Here is a 19,101-nt window from a genome sequence, read left to right on the forward strand (position 1 = left end):
GAATAGTATATAAGCTTTAGGACGTCCTAGGGTTTGTATCTTTGGCTAGGAGGAAGCAGAAACACACTTTTTCACCCCTTGGGGGTAGATTGGGAGATGGTGACGGCTCTCCTCTTCTCTTTCTAGGGTTTTTCTATCTCTTTCATTCTTTCATTATTGTTCATCTAGTTTCACCATGAATATGGTGAACTAAACTTTGTATTGTTGTTGGGGAATCAATGTAGTCTTGTGAAACTCTCATATATGGAATTTGTGTTTTAACATCTTATTTTAAGATACATGCTTTCTTTCATCATTAGTTAGGGTTTTTCCTCTTTGCTTAAAGCTTGCATTGTTTAACTCATTCATTGCCATGATTATTGATTTTGTCGATATGGGAACGTACGGGGAAATCTAGATCCGGGGAATTTCTCCCAATAGCATATTGGTTTTCTGATTCCATATCTCTCCTTCTTCACTTCTTTCACCAAATTCACCTTAAAACCTGCACAAAAACACTGAAATCAAGCATAAACCTGTCCAGCTCTCTTATTTCTAAAAATATGAAGAAAAGCATGATTTCAAGCTAGTTTCTAAGTATAAAGGTTGCTTTTAGTATCAATTTTAAGTATGAAAATAACAGTTTTTCAACTGTTATCACAACCCCAAACTTAGAACTTTGCTTGTCCTCAAGCAAATAAGATGTAACTCAATCTTCAACCAATTCATATGATGGTTCACTTCATTCAAAAATCTTCTTTTTAGATAAGTAAAAACTTCACTCAAACTTATGACTAAGAGTTCAATCAAGATGTGCACATGCTTTAGTGTTCACAAAGTCATTTAAATTCCAACAAATGCTATTTTTTATGAATGATCAATCAATTAAGCATGGATGTTCATGTGCTTATGGAATATTTCCTCACTAGGTAAAGTGTTTCACTCAACACACAAGTGTATAAGAGGTAAAGTGTTTCACTCATTCACTCCACTATCACAATGTTACATGAATCAACTTTGCCTTTCATTTGACCACAATCAAAAACATTCACAAGCATCATCACAAGGACTTTTCAATGGCTTATAATGTGGCTGGGCTAACAAGAAAATTGGTTTTTCTGGATCACAAAATCCTTGAGTTAAGATAATCATAACAACACAATTATTCTTATTTTTTCCCAACTTGCCTTTGCATTTGCATTGAGCTTTGCTTCTTTTTCTTTTCTTTTCTTTTTCTTTGCATATTCTTACTTTTTAGCTCTTAGCTCAATGCTTTTCATGTTTTCCCAATAACCCCAAACTTGAACATTTAATAATACCACACAAGATCTTCTACATAACTCAAGGTAAAGATTTTTCAATCAAGGGTTTCAGTGTATGTTCAAGGCTAAGGGTTCAAAAGGATAGAACACAAAGTGTTCTCTTTTAGTGGGCTAATTTTACGACTTTGGCCAATAAAAAGGTTCCCAACAAACGGCCTTGATCATATGATGCAAAACAAGCAATTGATTCAATCATAGAAAACCTGGGCAAAATCATTCATGCTTTCAAAGTAATAGCATTCAACAATAACAACTCTGGAGCTCAAAACCTCACATATAAGCTCATTCACATTTGACATACACATCCTGCTTAATTTCACAATCACAATCATGATATTATGCATTTGTTCACAAAGTTTGTGAATCACCTGTATAAGCATTTTAATGTGCACATCATCTCAACATCAATCAATCAATAAGCATCATTCAGCATTACTTATCACACAACCACAGTTAATAGCAAACCATCATCAAACCAGGTGTTCAATAAAGTACATCAAACCATAATCTACAAACAAAAACAAATAAGTTCAGAAGACTTAAACCACAAAAGCATAATCATATGATAGCATTTATCAGTAAATGCTATCTCAACTCATCATCAGTCTGAGCTGTCCTCTGTATCTTCTTCTTCTTCCTCATCTTCAGCATCTTCAAATGCATCATCATCATCAGCTTCATCTTCTTCCATCTCTCTAACTGAAGCTTCAGCTGCTCCAGCTCCTCCTCCATGCACTGGTTCCTCTAGCCAAGCTACCACATTATGGAATTCATCCATAGTCCACCTGTGGGCTGGAGGTGTATCATACATCCCCACAATCATCTCAACAGTAGCCACCTACCCTCTGTGAATGGACTGCAACTGAGCACCTATAAGAGACATATACATGTCCCTCATCTGGAATGGTTCTGCTTCATGTGCATCAGCAGATGTCTGGCTCTGTGTTGGCCCTCTCTCTCTACGAGCCCGGCGTGGTGGAACTGGCTGAGCTGCATCCTCACCTCCACAGTACTGTCTGTAATAGGCCTCATCAATAGCTTTTCTTGGCCTCTCAAATGGTGGAGCAGAAGTGTCCACCCCAGCTATCTTGCAAATATGCGTGATGAAAGAAGGATGTCCTAGTGGTGCTTTGTTGTTTGAAGTATTGGCGCACACACTAATCTCATCAGCTATCACCTGCCCAATGTTAACATTCAAGTTTCTGATAGCACAGTAAATGAAGAATGCCCTGCTGAGAGTAATATCTGACACATGTGAACATGGCTGAATGTTGGCATGAGAAAACGCCATCCAATACTTTGCAAGATGAGTCAAATCCGTCCTCCTAATGTTAACCACTGAGCCAGATCTATTCCTTTGGAAGTGTCCTCCAGGTATACACAATACTCTCTCCACATCCTCATAATCAGCACCTTCCTCCATGCAAAGAGCAAACTGGCACTGCTCACTAGCCCATACAGTGTCCAGGAAGTTATTAATGGAATCAGGATCATACCTGATAGCATGGCCTCTGACATAGCCCAAATAATTCTCAGCTGGATAATCACCAATCTTCTTAGCATTGGTGTAAAATTCCTTTACCACAGCTATGTTGGCAGGTGCAGGATAAGTGGCTAGCTTTCCCCAATCATTCCCTAACACTTGCTCTCCAAATTGAGGAGCAAAGTTAGGTATCATTCCAACCTTTCTCTCCATCAGAAGTCTCCTGTCCTGAACCACCCTAAAGTGCTTCTCATGTTTCCTAGAGAGGAACCTGCTAGATTGGGGTTGCTCTGGTTCCTTTTCCTTTCTCTTGGTTGCCATGGTTTTCAATCTTTTTCCTGATGAGGATGCCATTCTTGGGTGGAGATACTAGATGCAATGAGAATGCTTCCAAGCTAGAATGCTCTCTTCCAACCCCAAACTTTGATGGCACACTAGTGAAAAATTGAGTGGAAGAGAAATTTTCTTAAGAGGGAAGAGTGAAAAGATGTGGAAAACCTTCGAGAAGGTATGTGGGAGTGTTTGTGCAGAGAAAAATCTGAAAGTGTGAAAGAATACGCAGCTTAGGGTTTAAAAATACCCTAATGGGCTCGGGTCCCGCTAAGGGGAACTAAAACCCATTCTGCGAGAGTACCGCTCAGCGGTAAAGTACCGCTCAGCGACACTTTCGTGATGTGTTCTTCTCCTTCTTTTCTTAACCTACGTGCCTCCCATATGTGCCCCTCACTGGTTCCCTGCAATTTAATGTTTAAAATGCTTATGCAACCCTAACTAAAACAAACCAACAAAAATATTCAATCAACTGGGTTGCCTCCCAGGTAGCGCTTGTTTAACGTCACGAGCCTGACCCAAAATCCACCAACACCCTTCAGTAGGTGTTACAGCCATAGTATCCTTCAGTAGATACTTAACCACCTAGCATCCTTCAGTAGATGCTATCTCCAACAAAATAATTACAAAAATAATGTTCACAAATTAAAAATTACAAAACCAAATCAAAAGTTTTTAAATTCACTGGGTTGCCTCCCAGCAAGCGCTCTTTTAATGTCATTAGCTTGACCCAATAAAGTTCAAGTTCCATCTTCTTTATAGTTGATGTTGTCATTCCACCAACTCCTCAGCTGTTTCCTTTGAACTGTTTTGGTCCTTCTAGAATATGGAGACTCTATCTCTATCATCTCCTTCTCTTTAAAGCCCTTCACAACCCACAACTTGTTCTTGATTCTTAAAGGTGTGCCAAGTTGGAGTCTTCTTTTCTTCCAGTCACTAGGAATTTCTTCTCCTCTTCCAATCTCTTCTTCCTTGGGTACCTGAAACAACAAACAATGGTTACCTGAAACCTAAAGATTTTCATCTTTACGGCTAGTCATGGGTGCATCTCGAAATGCAGCTTTATAACTAGCTTCTTCCTCCTTTGCTTGCATCTCATCTTTGAAGACATCTACCACCACTCTCTCCTCTCTGTCCTGGAGCACCACTATACCTTCATTTACATCTATGATAGCCCTGGCCGTTTTCATAAACGGTCTTCCAAGTATGATAGGTATCTTCTCGGTCTCCATCTTCATCACCACAAAGTCTGCCAAAAACTGAAGTTTGCCAACACAAACTATAATGTCCTCTACAATCCCACATGGCTCCTTTGAAGATCCATCGGCCATTACTATTTTAACCTTTGCAGGTTTCACTTTAACATTGCCGATTTGCTCCAATAAAGAATAAGGTATCAACTTAACACTTGAACCTAAATCAAGGAGAGCTTTCTTTACCTTTTTCTTCCCTATAGTACAAGGGATAGAAAAACTGCCTGGATCTGATGCTTTAGGAGGGAATGACTCTTTCTTAACAGTTATACACTCTTTTGCCTCATCATCTCTACGTCTCTTCTTTGTAGAGATTTCTTCATCAGATTTTGTGTAAACTGCAATTTTCTGTAGAATCTGTTCCCAAGGTGCTTCATTATCCACCATTCTGAATAATTCTGTGAAGTCCATTTGTTTCTCTTGATTTATTGGAAAAGGAAAAGTATTTTTGCTCTCTATTTCTCTTCTTTCTTCTGTTTCACCTTCTTCTAACTCAATTATCTCTTCATTCACACTCTTTACCACTTTGCACTCTTCTCTGGGGTTAACCTCAGTATTAGCCCCAAAATTTCTATCTTGGTTTGTGAACCAAGCCCTCCAAGGAAAGTTAAGACTACTTCCTCTTCTTCAAAGCCATGCGTGGGTGTTTTTCTTAACAGACTTTTGTATCTATCCCATGCATGCCCCAATGATTCTTCCATGCCCTGCTTAAATGAAGATATCTCTTGCTTGCCTTTTGTCACCTTTGATTGTGGAAAGTACTTGTTCAAAAACTTTGTTACCACTGCTTCCCACTCTGTGAAACTTCCTTCTGGGAAAGAATTCAACCAAAGCTTAGCATTGCCTCCCAATGAGAAAGGAAACAAACTAAGTTTGATCGCTTCATCTGGCACCCCATTAATTTTGACTGTGTTGCAAATTTCATTGAATGTAGTAAGGTGCTCATATGGGCTTTCATGAGATAACCCATTAAATTGATTGCTTTTCACCAGTTGGATCAGTGCTGGTTTGACCTCCATATTGGCTGCATTGACTCTAGGTCTAGCTATGCTGTTAAAGTGCTGAGGTCCAGCTATATTGGTGTAATCAGCAAGAGTTCTTCTGATATTATTGTTCTCCATATTTTCTGTGCTATGAACAGAACCTTGTGGTGATGGTTGCAACAGAGTTTCCGGAGGAGGAAAAAGTTCTCTAGATGTTCGGATTCTTCTCCTCCGTCTACTGTCTTCTAATCCTTCAAGCAGAGGTTCTGTTCTTTTCTTGCTCCTAGTTCGAATTGCCTCCTGCATACACAAGAACACAAAACCCTAGAAAAGATTTGGTTAGCACAAAAAGATATAAGAGAAGATATAAGATTCAGAAAAATAAAAACAGAAAACAGAAAAACAGAAAACAGAAAAATAAAATAAAATCAAATAAAATACAAACTGAAAAATATAAACAGAAAAATAAAATAAAATAAAATAAAATTCGAAATTTAAATTAAAAATAAAAAAAAATAAGTCAAAGATAATCAATAATCACACAAATTAACCAGTTAAACCACGAGTCCCCGGCAACGGCGCCAAAAACTTGATGGACAAATTTATGAACACCGAAATATGATGTCACAAACTTGTTTTTCAATCGGCAAGTATGACCGAATCGTTCAAGTAATAAACTTGGTAAGACCAAGTATCGTTCTTCCCAAAGGACTCACGACCTAGTTTAGTTATGTGATTTCTTGATTAGCTAAGACTTAAAGACGAAATAGTTGGATTTTATATGCAAAAGACGAAAATTAAATATGTATGCATGAAGTTTTGATCAATGGCAAAAAGCAAAAGATAAACACTTTCAATGAAATTTATGTATGAATATGTTGTTGGGGGTCAATTTCATCTTATCCACTCTCATATATTTTAGGAATTCAACATTCAAATCATCATTGTTAATGCCACTCTCTAAAGTACCTTTCAAGAAGGCTTCTCCCTAATCACGAGTTCATACAATTCCTAGCATTCCTAATGATCAGTTCATAAGTGCAGGAGCTTAACGACAACCAATATCATATTGAGAGAAATTCCCCGGATCTAGACTTCCCCGTACGCGCCCGTATCGACAAAACCAATAATCATGCATCGAATGAGTTAAACAATGCAAGCATTAAACAAAGAGGAAAAACCCTAACTAATGATGAAAGAAAGCATAAGTCTTAATTAAAAGATGTAAAAACAGATTCCATATATGAGAGCTTCAAAAGATTACATTGATTCCCCAACAAACATACAGAGTTTAGTTCACCATATTCATGGTGAACCTAGATGAATTACAATGAAAGAATGAAAGATAAAACCCTAAAAAGGTGAAGAGGAAGCCTCAGCATCCAAGATCCTCCTTCAAAGGGGTGGAAGAGAGAGTGTTTGCTTCGTTCCAGCCAAAGATACCTAACCCTAGGAAACCCTAAAGCTTAAATACCATTCGTAAATTACAAAAAATTAGGTCCAAGCCCATTAAAGTGCCGCTCAGCGGTAAAATACCGCTCAGCGGTAAGTGCGTGTCTTGTTTTCTCCCCTCAGCGGCCATTTTGCCCCTCAGCGGATCTCCCGTAAGCTCTTGAGTGCCGCTCAGCGGTAAACTGCCGCTGAGCGGTGACTTCGGCTTCTCCTTTTGCACTTTTTGATGTCTTTTCTGATTCCATATCTCTCCTTCTTCACTTCTTTCACCAAATTCACCTTAAAACCTGCACAAAAACACTGAAATCAAGCATAAACCTGTCCAGCTCTCTTATTTCTAAAAATATGAAGAAAAGCATGATTTCAAGCTAGTTTCTAAGTATAAAGGTTGCTTTTAGTATCAATTTTAAGTATGAAAATAACAGTTTTTCAACTGTTATCAGTCCCATCAACCTCTTGTACATGTGGGGTTTCTACATAAGAAATCATAATATTGCTTGAGCAAGTTTTCATCAGCAATATTCATAGCACTTAACATTTCATATATGTCGCCTTCTGTGTATGTGAATGTCGGGGTGCGACGTAGGATCTTGGTTTGGGAACGTTTGTAGATCCAAGGACATTTATGAAACCATCCAAGCTGGTCGTCAATTTATCAAATTGAGCATCAATTACATCGACCATAGGTGCCTTCCTTTTGGAACCTCGTGAGGATGAAGTTCCTCCGGATGGGACGGAAGACACAGATTGAGTATGCCCTAGACTATACTCATCCACAAATGGAGGAGGTCATGGTGGAGTTGGGTCAGTAAACCTTGGATAGATGGGCTCCTCTGGAATGTTCTCCATATTATGATTCAGATCAACCTATACACGAGGCCCAACCCGTTGTCGACGTGCTTGACGAGCGGTCCGAACACCACTCCCAATAGCTCGATCCACGGCGCATAACTCCACCATTAAATCGTAGTGTCTGATACTGTTAACTCTCCACTTTGTCGCATGTTAACAACATTTTTTATCCCCGCAACGGCGCCAAAAACTTGTTGATGGATCGGTGAGCGTACCGAATCGCACAAGTAATATAAAATGGTAAGACCAAGTATCGTTTCCCAAGAGACTCACGACACTAAACAGATATGTGATTACTCAACAAATTAAGACTCTAAAGAACATATTTTTGGGTTTTTGAATGCAAATGCAATAAAATAAACATGAATGCAATTTGATCAACAAAGGCTAAACACAAGGGTGAATGGATGATATTGAAAATATGAGATGAATATGTTGTTGGAGTTATATTTCACCTAGTTTACTCTCATGTATATAAGAATTCTTCTTCTTTCATTAATGTCAACGTCACTCGCTAAATTACTTAAAACCCGATCCCTTGGTGAAGAAAGCCTATCCTTAATTACTAGGTCACAATCCCTTGCATCCCTAATAATTAATTCTGCATTAAGATTAGGAGCTTAAGACGACCAAAACTCATACCCCCATCCTTGAGAAATACTGCTTTTGGGGGAATTCCCTAGATCGTGATTTGTAAGATATCTCTCGATAACAGTCCTACGGAGAGAAGAGGAGATCTGTCACTTCCCCAAATCGTACAACCCTAGGAGTACGAAATCTCCTGATACTTGGACAAATCATAAGATTTATGTCATACATGAAGAAGAATATCCCTAAATTTAAAAAAAGAAGCATATATCAATAATAAGAATCAATTCAAATACATAAGAGTTCACAAGGTTACATCATCCCCCAATCAACAAATAGAATTACAATGGAATGAAAGAATGAAAGAGATAGAAAAACCCTAGAAAGAGAAGAGGAGAGTTGTCACCATCCCCAAATCTACCCTCTAGGAATAAGAGAGCTGTCACCATACCCAAATCTACCCCCAAGGGGTGAAAAATGTGTTTCTATGCTCAAGCCATCAAAAGATACAATCCCTAGGACGTGCAAGTCCTTAAATAGAACATAAAAATAACAGAAAACAAGTCCAAGCCCACGAAACTGGCGCTCAAGCGCCCTTGGAAGGGCGCCCGGGCGCGAAACGGGTCAAGTCTGGCTCTCAAGCGCCCCTAGAAGGGCGCTCGGGCGCGAAACGACACTAAATTATGCACTCTGGTTGACTTTTCTGCACTCTGGTTGACTTTTCTACATTCTGGTTCTGCATTCCAACTATTTGGTACTTTAACTCTTCTTTCAAATCATTCCAATAGCCTACAAAATCAGGGGAATTCAGTAATAAAATCATCGAGTATAACCTCAACTTTCTTATTCACAAAACTAAAGCAAAAACATGATTCCAAGCAAGTTTCTAAGTAGAAAATGGTGCATTTAGTGTTAAAATTACATCATAGATAACAGTATTTTCAACCGTTATCACCGCACTTTGCCTCAACTGAAACAACATACATTAAACATAATGTGGTTCATATTATGTATTTTAAGAATCCACCTAATCTGAGTATTTAACAAGTACCTGAATGAGGTCCTCCCAAGCTTCGTCCTTAGCTTGAAATCTCATAGTTACGCCGTTCTAGGAAAATCCACTCAATCCAGCAAAGAGGTCATGTACCTCACGCCATTTGTCTTTCAACACTTTTTGACGATTTTTGACATTGTTTTTCGTAATTGCTACATACCCAGAGCTATGAAGATTATCAACAATGTTACTATAAGCTTGGGATGTCCAGCTTCCATCAACCCTATTACCCAGCCGTGATTCCTCAATCATGGTGTGTAGAAGACATGCGTCCATGTCCTCTGTCCACTTTATGAACTCTCTAGTAGGACCAGATGACTCAATGGCGACTTCTTTACCTCTATTCATTTTAAACCTAATTGATAAACAGAATGGTAAGAAGTTAAGATTAAACAACCATAAAACAACATTCATTTTTATTTTCAAATAACATAGTCATACAATAGAAAGAAAAACAATAACTACGAGTTTTGATAATCTCGCCACATTTGATCTGCTATGGTATCCTTGATACTACTACCTATCCTATGATCCCCTTCTCTAACTTGAGATGATGAAACATTATGGTCTTCCCTTTCATTCAACTCATTATCAACTTCTTGAAGTAATGAGTCATCGTTATCCACACCACGAAGGAAGTTGTGTAAGATACAACAAGCTAATATAATGTCTGTCCTTGTCTCCAATTCATAATGTGGTTTAGTGCCACTTGCAATGATAGGGAATTGTTTTTTCAACACACCAAAAGTTCTTTCAATAACATTTCTCAACGATAAATGTCGATGATTAAAGTACGGGTAAAATCGATTGTTGTTCAAGACATATGGATGAGGGTTGAATTAAAAATTCAGATTCCAAACTTAAAATAGCATCCAACACATTGTGAAAATGTTTTCTAACCGTCGCCCCAGATCGATGAAAGAAAAATGCGACACTTCGATTCTTAACATTATGGCCAATTATATGAAGAAATTGAGCAGCTTGTTCCTCCATTGTTGACCGAATGACGTCCTTAACTAACCCAATTGTTCTTAGTCTCTCACAAAGATTAATAAATGCCTCTGAACCCATCCTAATAATGTCGCGACACCGATTAGTATGCACAAGGTATGACATTAATTGCTCCTTACGACGGTCTCTGTCTGGTAGGAAATTGCTTACACTACTCGAATTACTCGAGTACATATTCAAGATACTTAACGCATGTCCAACAATGCATAACATTATTAGTGCAGCCAGTGAAGTGGTTATTTGTAATTGTTGACGTAAAATTACGACTATATTGAAGTCTACACCAACCATATCATCATATATATCTTCACGATCCAAATATGATAAATCTAGTTCTTCTTCCATCTATATTTACTTAAAGAAATATATACATTTTAACAACTTTATACATACAACTAAAATCAACAATATCATTAAATTCATATAATCACACCCTATTAAAAAAATTCATGCATTCATATAATAATTAAACAAAGTACATTCATATATATATATATATATATATATATATATTCAGTAAATAAACCACATTGATGCATATTTGTTAAATACAATAATATAAAACATAGCTACTGAAGAGACTAATGAAGATTTGAACCTAGATTTGAACCAAGATTGAACCAATGCGATACACGCTCACAGTAAGATCCCAATAAGATGGTAATTTCAATATTGAAATAAAAGAGTGACAATTCCAAACTAAATCGGTTAAGAAAGGAAATCAATATCTTATATCATATAATGGTTAAAAAAATAAAACTTTGTTAAAGATGTACCTTCAATTCACTCTACACCATGCGTCTTCATATACTCCACATAATGCCTCAATACACCAAGTTAGGAAGCTCAACCATGAAAATTTTTAACATACAACCACCAAGCCTTTTCAACCTCAAAGATGCTCTAATGATAGTATAAGAGCAAGTTCAGTAAGCTTTTACAATGAACTTCAGTAAGCTACACATCTAATTGGAAGAACAAGGTTGTCTTTAGCAATACAAATAAAAACGAAATGGATAGAAGATATCTCCCTAACCTGGATAGGGTACTTATCCATCACATCACCTCTTTAGCTTACCAAATGCACCTTCTCGTTCCAAAAACCTACAACACATACAAAGGGTTAGCCTGCTGCCATTAAAAACGAAATCCTTCAACTCCCTCTGTTACTCTGGGGCTGCTGTTGCATGTACACTTGATGGAACCCATTTGCAGCCAAGCCTACGACGCAAAATAATGGAAACGTTGGCCTTCACCCTCCATAGACTCGTGCTCCTCCTCCTCTCCACCTATCTCCATCAACCTCTCCTTACTATTGCTTTGTCCATAGTCTTATGCTGCGGCTAGGACCACCATATATCCTCCACCACATAAACCTTCATCCTCTTCTCCATCGCAAACATCTCCCTCCTCCCTTTCTCCACCTGTGTCTCTGTCTGCCTCGAATGGTAGTGGTACGAACACACCTCCATCATTTGCGGCCTTCTCCTCAACCCCAAACCAACCATTGCTTCCATGGGATGTACACGTTTAACAGCGACACCAAGAAGATGATAACCGCATCAACCCATGCACGAAGGTTAACACGCTTCTACTAACGAATGAATGCGACGGAGGAAGGAATGTAGCTTTGGGGAACCAAATAACGCACCCACAAAGCTTTACACGCTCTCAACCAGTGACTGCAACTAGAGACAACACAAACTACAGCCGCAGAACCGGATACAACGCTTGCAGAACCGAATAAACAGGCGTAGCATCGAATAAAATGTTGCCTGGAACAGGATACGCCAACTCTGTAACCGAATACGCGTACTTTGCAACTTCTTCGAAAAGCTGGAACCGGATACGCTCTTCTGTGGAACCAAATACACGGCCATGAACATCTCTTCTTCAACCGCTGCTTCAAGCTTTCGTCATCTTCATCTAGTTGCCTCCTCCTCATCAAGCACGTTCTTCCTCATCCATTAACCCCTCTCTTCGTCTTTAACTTAATCACACGGCTTCAACCTACAACAACCACATCAAAATCGAAAGAAAGATTACCTCAACTCCATAGTTGCTCACTCTTAACACAATACTTCAGCACACAGACACAACTCTCATTCGCGCAAAGCTGCTCAAAGTAAACACATTGCTACTCAATCTTCGTTGTCCCTATGTAAACACACATGCATCAGTTAATACACATACCAAACTTATCTACCAACCAACGTCTTATTAATGATGTTCATTTGTTTTCAAATTAAAACCTCTTTTGCCAAGAATCTCTCCTTTCCAATGAATGGTTGTGTCAAGCAGAGAATCTCGCCAGCTACAGCCAGTGCAACGGGCTGCAAAAGTCAGAAATGCATGGCCAGGACAGTGGAAACTTACTCCTCACATGGGCAGCGACAGTAATATTTACTCGTGACAGCACATTGCATGGCTTTTTTATATTATGCTTCGATCAGTTGCTTGGAATCGATTATTAAAGTTAAGAATCGAATAACGTTTCAAACTTTAATATTCTCGTTTATTTATATTATGCATGGCTGAATGAGGTCGTGAAATTTTACTAATAGTAAAGAGGTATATAAGTATTTTACGTTTAAATCAGCGCAAATCCTAGTGAGATGCTTAAAACAATGAAATCTCGCAAATCACCGCTTTTCTGTCTTCGCAAATCAGTGCAAGTGAACGCCAAAACTCTCACAAATTCATCCTTACTATTTCTCGTAAATAGGAAATCACCTGAACACACGCATATTGTGTTGCCTTTCACTATAATTCAGCTCTTGTTTAAATTGAGAAGCTTTTTAATATTGCCCAATTCTTTTCCTTTTTGGATGGGAAGAACGTTGCATTTCGATTATTTATAGTTGCTATTGCTTTTGATGGTTCAAGTCAACCCAATGTCCTCTTCCCAATGCAAAAAGAAATTATTCTACTTCTCCAAATTCTTCATTTTAAGAATCATATACTTCTACGTATGTAGCCTTTGAATAGACAGAGGCACCAACCTAATTCAATATTAAAATATGGATTCATGTTGTTTAGTTTTTCACATGTGTGACACAGCACGCGCAGGAAGAAGGAATGCAGGTATAGTCGGTGCAATTTTCTGTGTTACATTTAGGATTTAATGCTAATACTAACTGGTCAAATCCAATTTAGTCACAGAAGATGCAAAAGTTGGAAAAGACTTGCAACAAAAAAGCATGATCAAATTGATATTAATTGGCCCCAGATTGGTTTTCTACCATAGTGGGGATCAGATATACAAAGTAATTGAGATCATAACCACCTTTTGATGACCTTTTGCTTCATAAAAGGTGTTCATCAATAAGATGTCTCTGAAAATAGAAGACTTTATATTATATTAGTCCTAGCGGGTGCCATATAGCCACCACAGCATTAGGGGCCATGTTGGCCACAACTCCTCCTAATCTACCTTTTCCGTTTTCTCTTCCTCACCCTTTCCAACTATAACAAACCAAACCAACAATGAAAAATGGCATCATATATTACACACAAATTTTGAACTTTTTAAGGTTCCTAAAACTGCTGCCCTTCAAATGTTTGACCAAATTGCCAGTTAGCAGGGACAATGTTGTTGCTGGTGAGAGTTCTACCATCACTTGCAGTCACCTGAAAAGAGAGGCTTTGACCATTCAGGTAAGAGTTGCTTTGCCAATTCTGCCCCCAGTTTCTAGACATGGTTTGCCAACCAGTCTTAGACCCCTTTATGGACACAGAATGAACATCACCAGCTCCACCAACATTTGTGATCAGAACCAAGTTGAAGTATGAGTGACCATTGATGGTGAATCTGATTCCTCCTTTCTTCACACAGGATACTCTGTTTCAATCCAAAAACAAAAACTGTGTTAATGTATGCTCCAAGTTGGATCCAACTCTTCTAAACTCAGCAATTTTTACTTTAAAGATCAACTGTTGATGTCACATGTGCATAAACTTGCTATGTGTTTATATAAATGGTTGATTCTTATGGATAAAGACTGACATTACTTATTTCACCTTTGAGGAGTCAGGTTCTTCTGAGTCAAAGTTTAAAGCTAAAAGTGGAGAAAAAGGGTAAGAATACTTAAAAAGTGTTTTGATATTTTTTATTTACCTTCTGAAAGAAACAGGGACAATTCCAGCTTTGTATTGAGCAATTTGTAAGAAAGCAGGCTCAGCAAGATCGAAGTGCTGCAAAGGAGGGTTGCACCAGCCACCATTGTTATTAGCCAATGCAAAGTTAGGGGGGCAGAAGTTTGTGGCAGTGACTATTATGCTACCGGGGAGGCACCATCTGGGGTCACTGTCACATTTCATCTCATAGCAAGACCCACAACTCAAGCCATTGTTGAATAGAGCAGTGCTGAGTGCTGCAGTGTTAGTACCATATCCTTGGCTGTACAAATTTCCATAACCACAAGCCCCTCCTGTGAATAAACAAATTCATGAATAACCACACATATCATAAGTGAAAATATCTTTGACTTGTAATAATAGTGTGAATGTACATGTGTGTGTGTGTGTTCCGGTACAACAATACCACAAAATTTATGTTTTTCCTTTTTAACTCCTCATATGTGCCAAAAATACAAGACATTTTTTGGAACCGAGTTTAGTTTTCGTGCTGTTACATAAACACTAGAATAAGCAAAATTTAGTAATGTGAGACTAAAACCAAAGCAAACACTTTGAGCCTACCCATTGTGCCTGAGGCATCTCCTCCACCGTAGAATGTGGCATGACCACCTTGCCATCCACCTCCATAGTCGCCAAAAGTGCCTTGGAGGAATAGATTAAGAAGAAAGAAAAGAAGAGAGATGGTAGAGGTTGCTGCAATGGCCATTGTGCGGTACAGAGGATTTAAGATAGGAGAAGTTTTCTTGTTGCTGCTTAATGGTTAGCTAAGTCTGGTTTGCTTTATATAGAAAAAGGTGAAGAGGAAGGAAGAGTGAGAAGTGGGGTCCATGCCCGAATCAGACAACATAGCCTTTGTGAGGTCTAAAGAGAGAGCCAAAGCAAAAAAAAAAAAAAACAACGTTGAACAAGAATCAAGGCGCACATGCAAATGTTTCGGTTACACTACCAACTTCTTAATCTACGGACCCACTTGGCACATGCATTTCTCAACTGTTCTCTTGTAATTTTATGTTTATATATTTCATGTGGTCGTTACGTATGAAAGTGTGGTATTCTCTTCTTAATATTTCCTTGAATCACGGCCTATGGCAGAAAAGGGCCACCATTTTTGGGTCATCTACCCTTTCACATACGTCCAACATGGTGTGCTGCTGCCGAGAGCCGCACCAAACCGAGTAGAATTAATGACTTCTGTTAGGGTACCCTACACTGCCACTGCTATAATACCTTTTTCACTTCTCATACTTAGCATTCAACGCACCATTCTTACTTTATTTAACAATGGGGTTCATCTAACGCAAGAGGTTTGGTACCCTAAGGTATTAAATCAAGGTTCATATAATTTTAGGTGCTACTATTCAGTGTTTGATGTAATGTAATTGTATGGAAAGAAAGGATAGTGAAAAAAGACTAAACATTACTATACAAGGAGAATGATGGTTTTATATTTTTTGTGTCCAACTTTGTTTTTATTACAGGAAAAACAAATTTTGTTTTAGCACACGACAGAAACAAATAAAGATTACTGATAGGGTTCTAAATGAGTGGTGGTAACTAACTTGTCTACTGAGCACAATTTTGTTTTGTGAAGACTGCCATATAACCCCCTCTTTTCTTCTGTAGAGAGATACTTGCCATTTCTAAGTTAGGCTTGTGTTCTGTCTTAACTTAATACACATGAAAAGGACAAAAGTTTTTACAAAAGTTGTATGCAGAAGGATATAATATTGGAGAGGATCTTAGCAAATAACCGACATGAAACTATAGCATTTCACCAAAAGCATGAGCTCAAATATTTTGATTACACGTGTGGCATGCTCAAGTTAAGAATATTTGAAAAATCGATTGTGCTTGAATTTTGCAATGATAACAAAAGACTAAAAAGACGATAACTACACATTTTCTGTCCTTTTCTTTCTGTTGCCTAACTTTTTTAATTACAATGCTGTCATATATTAGTCACTTCAGATGACTAATACTTGTAAAGAATCCTATATTTTATTCGTCGGCCACAATGACAAGTCAGGCCCTAATTAAGCAAAACTGTACTATGATTTAACCAGAATCAAAATAAATTACCCTAATCCCACTTATATGGTGAATCAAAGTTTAGTAACCCAATCTTTCTACCACACTTCACTGATAAATTTATATTATATCAGAATACATTATTAAGTTATCATCTACATCCAGCCTTCCATGATACACTTAAGTCATCAATTAAGTTAGTATATTTAACATTATAATATGAAAAACTACATTTTTAAAACTGTTCTGAGAAAAAATCCATCGTGGGTTTTGTAAAATGATGAAACATTTGCTTAGTTCAGGTGGTTACATGTGTAGTTTTATTTTTAACAGTTTAATGAAATCTGGGAAATTTATGTCTAAATGGTAAGTATAGCTAAAGATTTTGTCGTATACCATTTTTCTGCAACATCAAGAGCTGCAAAAGTTTTACCCAACCATTTTCCTAATCTTATTAAAGGGATAGTTTTTCTTATTGTGAAGATTTTAATTTGCTTGAATCACTAGCATCACATTCCACATTAGGAGGCAAATACCCTAGTCACCCAATATTTTTTTCCAATAAATTTCTCACTGATAAATCAGTTTTACTAACTTAAAGCATGGTTGGGATAAAACTATGTGAGCTTGCTCAGATGAAAAAGCAAGTTTGGTTAGAAGAGATTCCATCTTTGAGGTTAGAAGGCTACATCAAGAATAACAACAACATAGTGTTTGGTGTTAATTAAACTGATATAAGGATTACAGGGACACAGTTAACCTAGTATACCATTTGGAACATGCCAAAAGGAAGCGTGGTTGCGTTTAATCAAAGAGCTTGTTGCGGCTTAAAGAAAAAACATAAAGTAAACTATTACAAGGCATTTAATGAAAGGACTTTAAGTTTAAACAAAGATAATGAGGAAGGTTAATTTTTTGTTTAACGTTAATTTTTCGATGCTTCCAACCACCATTTTACGGTGCTACTTTTCTGTACGTTAATTTTGACGTTGTTGTGGGAAAAAAGCAGTGGGAAGATCTCATCTTGGCCCTACCACGTTATCACCACATGCCCGTCCCGTTCTTTACGGCCCAATTCATTCAACTGTCATTTTCAGGGAAAAAAGAAAGAAATAAAATTCGGTGGTTTTGTTTTGTGGCTATCCACGAAAGAAAACTGAAAAGCAATTACAAGAAATTTGGATAATGATTTATATAAATAAACAAATGAATTAATCATCTAGTGGCTTGCTATATCAGTTACAGATTGGTATGCATTATTATTATGATATGAGAGGCGGATTATATATATTTTTGATATTTAGTTTGCTTACAACTGGAAGCTACTTTGATTATTATATAGGATGGAAAAATTTTATGAAAAATATGAACTTTAAGAACATGTTTTTGTTGTGCACATCAGAAAAATATACGCCAAGAACATGTTTAATCTCAGTCAGCGGAATCAGACTGAGATATGGTGCTTCGGTTTTATTTTACTTCACTATGGATTGATTGATTCGAGGCTTTTCTGATGTGCATTGTCTAATATAAGCATTGCATATATGGAATATCTATTGCATAAATAATAAGTGAAGAGTATTTGGAAAAGTAAAATGAAAAAGACGAGTTAGATCAGCAACTGTAAGATATCAAATCTTAAGGTTCCATTGTGACAATCTTTTATAATTAAGGACACGAGATTAAATTAAACGTCCCTTTTAGGAACATCTTTTCATGAAGCCAGCTAATTTGTCTAGCTAAAGATGAAATAATATATGGTTTTGATGAATTAATGAGGCCCCCGTGATCTGATTTTGATATTTCTGCCATATTCGAGAAGGTTTTTTATTACCTTTTAGCCTTTCTCATCATTGTCCTTTGAGGGTAGTTTCCGTAGATGTATTGTAAAAGCAATTAACCAAAAATTAAAAGCGAAAAAGAGGCAATGTCATTTGAGTGCACCGATTTTGGGTGCCAATGAGATGAATGGCCTTGCCACAAAACCAAAAAAAGTAGAAGGTAACATCAAGTGGGCATGCCAAGAAAAACCAGTGTTAGTCTTTGATAGAGGACTGCAAAAACTTGTGTCCAAAAAGTAGAAGACCAAAAGGGAAAACAATAAAGTTCCTTGCTTGAGAATTTATGACCATGCAACATTCCACCATGTCTTAACACCGAGTCTATCTAAGAAGCTAAAGAAGGATGATAATAATGATGGTTTTTTTTTAAGTTATTTCTGACAAATAATAACTATAATATGAAATTTTTATTAATTCTAGAAAGCAAGAAAATTCAAAGAATCTTGTGTTAATGACACTAGAAATGAGATCCATACATGTTTGTCTAGGCCATATGAAAGTGTCCTCCACAAGGCCTGTCCCCTAGTTCCACTTGGACAACATGAAAAACACAGAAAATGGATTGAAGTTGATCCACTAACAATTCAAGGGTCTCTTTCCAGTGGTAGTTAACTAATAACTGCAATGGTCATATGTGGAAGATATGTAGAGTCTTTGAAATGGTTAGTTTCTTGTGTGTTCAAATTGCATATATGTTGAAAACATGTTGGAAACCCCACCATGTGCATTTAATTTTTGGTTGTGGTGGCTGAAGCACAGTAGGCCATCCATAACCATAAGAGGTG

At 37.5% G+C, this 19,101-nt stretch overlaps 1 protein-coding gene across 1 annotated transcript; it reads right to left on the minus strand.

Annotated features, from left to right (window-relative positions):
• Positions 1-13,492: 13,492 nt before the first annotated feature.
• On the minus strand, positions 13,493-15,218 carry LOC124827134 (expansin-A8-like). The gene is made up of 3 exons (XM_047300130.2): positions 15,009-15,218; positions 14,425-14,737; positions 13,493-14,148 (listed from the first exon to the last, which is right to left on the minus strand). The coding sequence occupies exons 1-3, from the start codon at positions 15,151-15,153 to the stop codon at positions 13,845-13,847; spliced, it is 762 nt and encodes a 253-aa protein (XP_047156086.1). The 5' UTR covers positions 15,154-15,218; the 3' UTR covers positions 13,493-13,844.
• Positions 15,219-19,101: the final 3,883 nt, after the last annotated feature.

Source organism: Vigna umbellata, chromosome 2 (genome assembly GCF_029865625.1).
Source record: "Vigna umbellata cultivar VRB3 chromosome 2, Vumbellata_1.0, whole genome shotgun sequence".
NCBI lineage: Eukaryota > Viridiplantae > Streptophyta > Magnoliopsida > Fabales > Fabaceae > Vigna > Vigna umbellata.

What these genes read in the sequence shown, in the direction of transcription:
- LOC124827134 (XM_047300130.2), bottom strand. Translation starts at nt 15,153, where the DNA reads ATGGCCATTGCAGCAACCTCTACCATCTCTCTTCTTTTCTTTCTTCTT. An exon ending in AGATGCCTCAGGCACAATGG is followed by an intron (nt 14,738 to 15,008) that starts GTAGGCTCAAAG and finishes GTTTATTCACAG; the next exon opens with GAGGGGCTTGTGGTTATGGA. An exon ending in GTCCCTGTTTCTTTCAGAAG is followed by an intron (nt 14,149 to 14,424) that starts GTAAATAAAAAA and finishes GGATTGAAACAG; the next exon opens with AGTATCCTGTGTGAAGAAAG.